The sequence below is a fragment of the Anastrepha obliqua genome, chromosome 5 (assembly GCF_027943255.1).
Source record: "Anastrepha obliqua isolate idAnaObli1 chromosome 5, idAnaObli1_1.0, whole genome shotgun sequence".
NCBI classification, from domain to species: domain Eukaryota; kingdom Metazoa; phylum Arthropoda; class Insecta; order Diptera; family Tephritidae; genus Anastrepha; species Anastrepha obliqua.
The window spans coordinates 30,100,503-30,102,917 of record NC_072896.1 but is presented as its reverse complement, the minus strand read 5'-3'; the positions used below and the strand labels follow the sequence as shown (position 1 = coordinate 30,102,917).

General features: G+C 33.5%; 1 protein-coding gene across 2 annotated transcripts; it reads left to right on the top strand.

The window, feature by feature from the left end:
- Positions 1–246: 246 nt before the first annotated feature.
- On the top strand, positions 247–907 carry LOC129247911 (POU domain, class 4, transcription factor 1-like). Of its 2 annotated transcripts, XM_054887277.1 has the most exons (3): positions 247–397; positions 560–635; positions 672–907. In XM_054887277.1, the coding sequence occupies exons 1-3, from the start codon at positions 325–327 to the stop codon at positions 802–804; spliced, it is 282 nt and encodes a 93-aa protein (XP_054743252.1). In that variant the 5' UTR covers positions 247–324; the 3' UTR covers positions 805–907. The 2 variants fall into 2 exon arrangements, with proteins under 2 accessions (XP_054743252.1, XP_054743251.1); XM_054887276.1 differs by having other exon boundaries at positions 249–397; positions 560–907.
- The last annotated feature ends 1,508 nt before the right edge of the window (positions 908–2,415 follow it).

The window sequence follows — 2,415 nt, the reverse complement described above, 5'->3', positions numbered from 1 at the left end:
TATCTCATTTTTTAGCTATACTCGTAGAATACATTTAAGGGGAGCATAAAGAAAAAACATTTTTTTGCCTTTCAGCCATCCTAATGTGCATAAATACGTACGTGCAATGAACTTTAATTAACCAAAAAAAAAAAAGGTCGTCGGGCGAGACAAAGCCTGTATGTATGCATGTAGTATGTACGCTCGTATGTATGTGAGTATGCAAGTAAGCAAGTAACAATGACTAATAACAGCCAGTCAGCCAACAATTGCAAGAACTCAGCTAAAAACTCTCCGCTTCGAGACAAGTTTGCTCAGTTAACTTTTGTCGACGTTGGTGTCAAGATGCAATCGATTCTAAAGCTCAGACTTGCAGTTTTGCTGCTAATCGCATTGAATTGCGTTCTACTTTGTACTGGTAAGTGCCGATAAAAATGTTAAATAAATAAAATGGGCGCAATATTTGTATGCATTCCACGCGTGTTGAATTGTGTGGCAATTGCCTCGATTGCATAGCAGGCGTGTGTTTGCACAGTAAATGTGGCAAGAATTATCTCAAAAATTGCATATTTATTTGCAGCTCAAGGGGGTAACGGCGGTTGGGGCGGCGACTCTGGCGCGCCCGGAGCACCCGGTGGCGGTAGCGGTGGTGGCGCGCCAGGAGCACCCGGTGGCGGTAGTAATGGTGGCGCACCCGGAGCGCCAGGCTCACCTGGCCATAGTCATCACGATCACGCTTACAGTGCAGCAGCTAATTTTGGATTTACACACCTGCAATGGCTGTTGGCTTTAATGCCGTTCACGTTGCTTTTGAAATATGTGTAAAGAAAAGTTTTAGATGTACATACATACATACTTATGTAAAATAGTATTTGTTGTAACTGCTTATATAGAAACTCAAATATATGTAATTACTTTAGTATTTGAATCGAGTTGTGTAAGCTTTGTTTTACTTTGCCAGTATCAGGTTTTAAGTGCATATTTTTTCATTACAAAGGGTGTCTGATTATGAGCTTATTTTAAATTTGTAAAAAACGGCGTATTTGTTTGAAAAGTTCTAATATTGTTAATGTTACCGGAATTCAAAGAGTGCACAGTGAGTTAGGGTTAACAAAAAGGGGCTAAACAGTAATACTTTTCCTAAATACTATAAAATCGAACCCCTACGAACTCTTCTCATTTACATACCGTTGCAAAATTTTAAACACATCAAGATTAATTTATAAAAAATACACTTTATACTACAATAAAAACAATGTAGCGCTAAAATTTGACACATTTTTTCAAACTTTGTTTATAATTTTTGAAATTGTTTTTAAATTTCATCAAAACTTTCAATTTTTCACCGGAATTTCTAGAATTTTTTTGGTTATACAGTTTTATAGCTTATTAAATTTTAGTCCAACAAAGTGAAAGTTTCAAGTAACTAAAAAATACCTTTGATTTTTGACAATTTTTTTCACACTCAAAGATGTCGCGCCTTTCCTTCCATACAAAGTACTTACTTACTTTTTATACAGAGAAAGTGCTCAACACCATCAAGGAAAAAAGTTATAAAATATCAACCGAATATTTCAGAAACTTCGTACTTTCTTCTACTGCAATTTAATCAGCTATAAAACTGCATACCAAAAATCTTTATAGAAATTCAAATGAAAATCCATGGAATTGGGATGAATATCAGAATATTTAGTATTTTTCTGGCTATTCAATTTTATAGCCCATTAAATTGTAGTCCGTATAGTTTTTTTTCACACTTAAAGGTGTCTCGCCTTTCCTTCCGTACAAAGTACTTGCACCCATTTTTTCATATGGAGAAAACACGCAAGATCGTCAAGGAAAAAATTGTAAAAATCAACGGAATATTTCAGCTGGTTCAACCTTGCTCTTTCTTATAATAAAATTTAAAGAGCTATAAAACTGCATACGAAAAATCTTTCTAAAATTCTAATTAAATACCGTGGAATTGGGATGAAAATCAGAACGTCTAGATTTTTTTACTGGCTATGCAGTTTTATTTTTTATTTATTTTATTAATTGTGGGCGTTTAGTTTTTTTTTAATCTTTCATTTTTGACAATTTTTTTCGCACTCAAAGGTGTCGTGCCTTTCCTTCCATGCAAAGTACTTACACGTATTTTTTTTATGTGGAGAAAAGCGCTACGCCATCAAGGATAAAAAATATAAAAAATCAATGGAATAATCCAGGAGCTTAAAACTTGCACTTTCTTATGCTAAAATTTAATTAGCTATAAAACTGCATACCAAAAACCTTCATAGAAATTCTTATTAATATCGAATTGGCATGAATGATTTGTAGAATTTTGCTAATTTTTGTATAAATTTGAAAATTGGATTTATATGATTTTTATTCGATAATGAGCTTTACTTGTATGAAAAGAAGTAATGCATAAAATAATGCAAAAAATGTATGTAT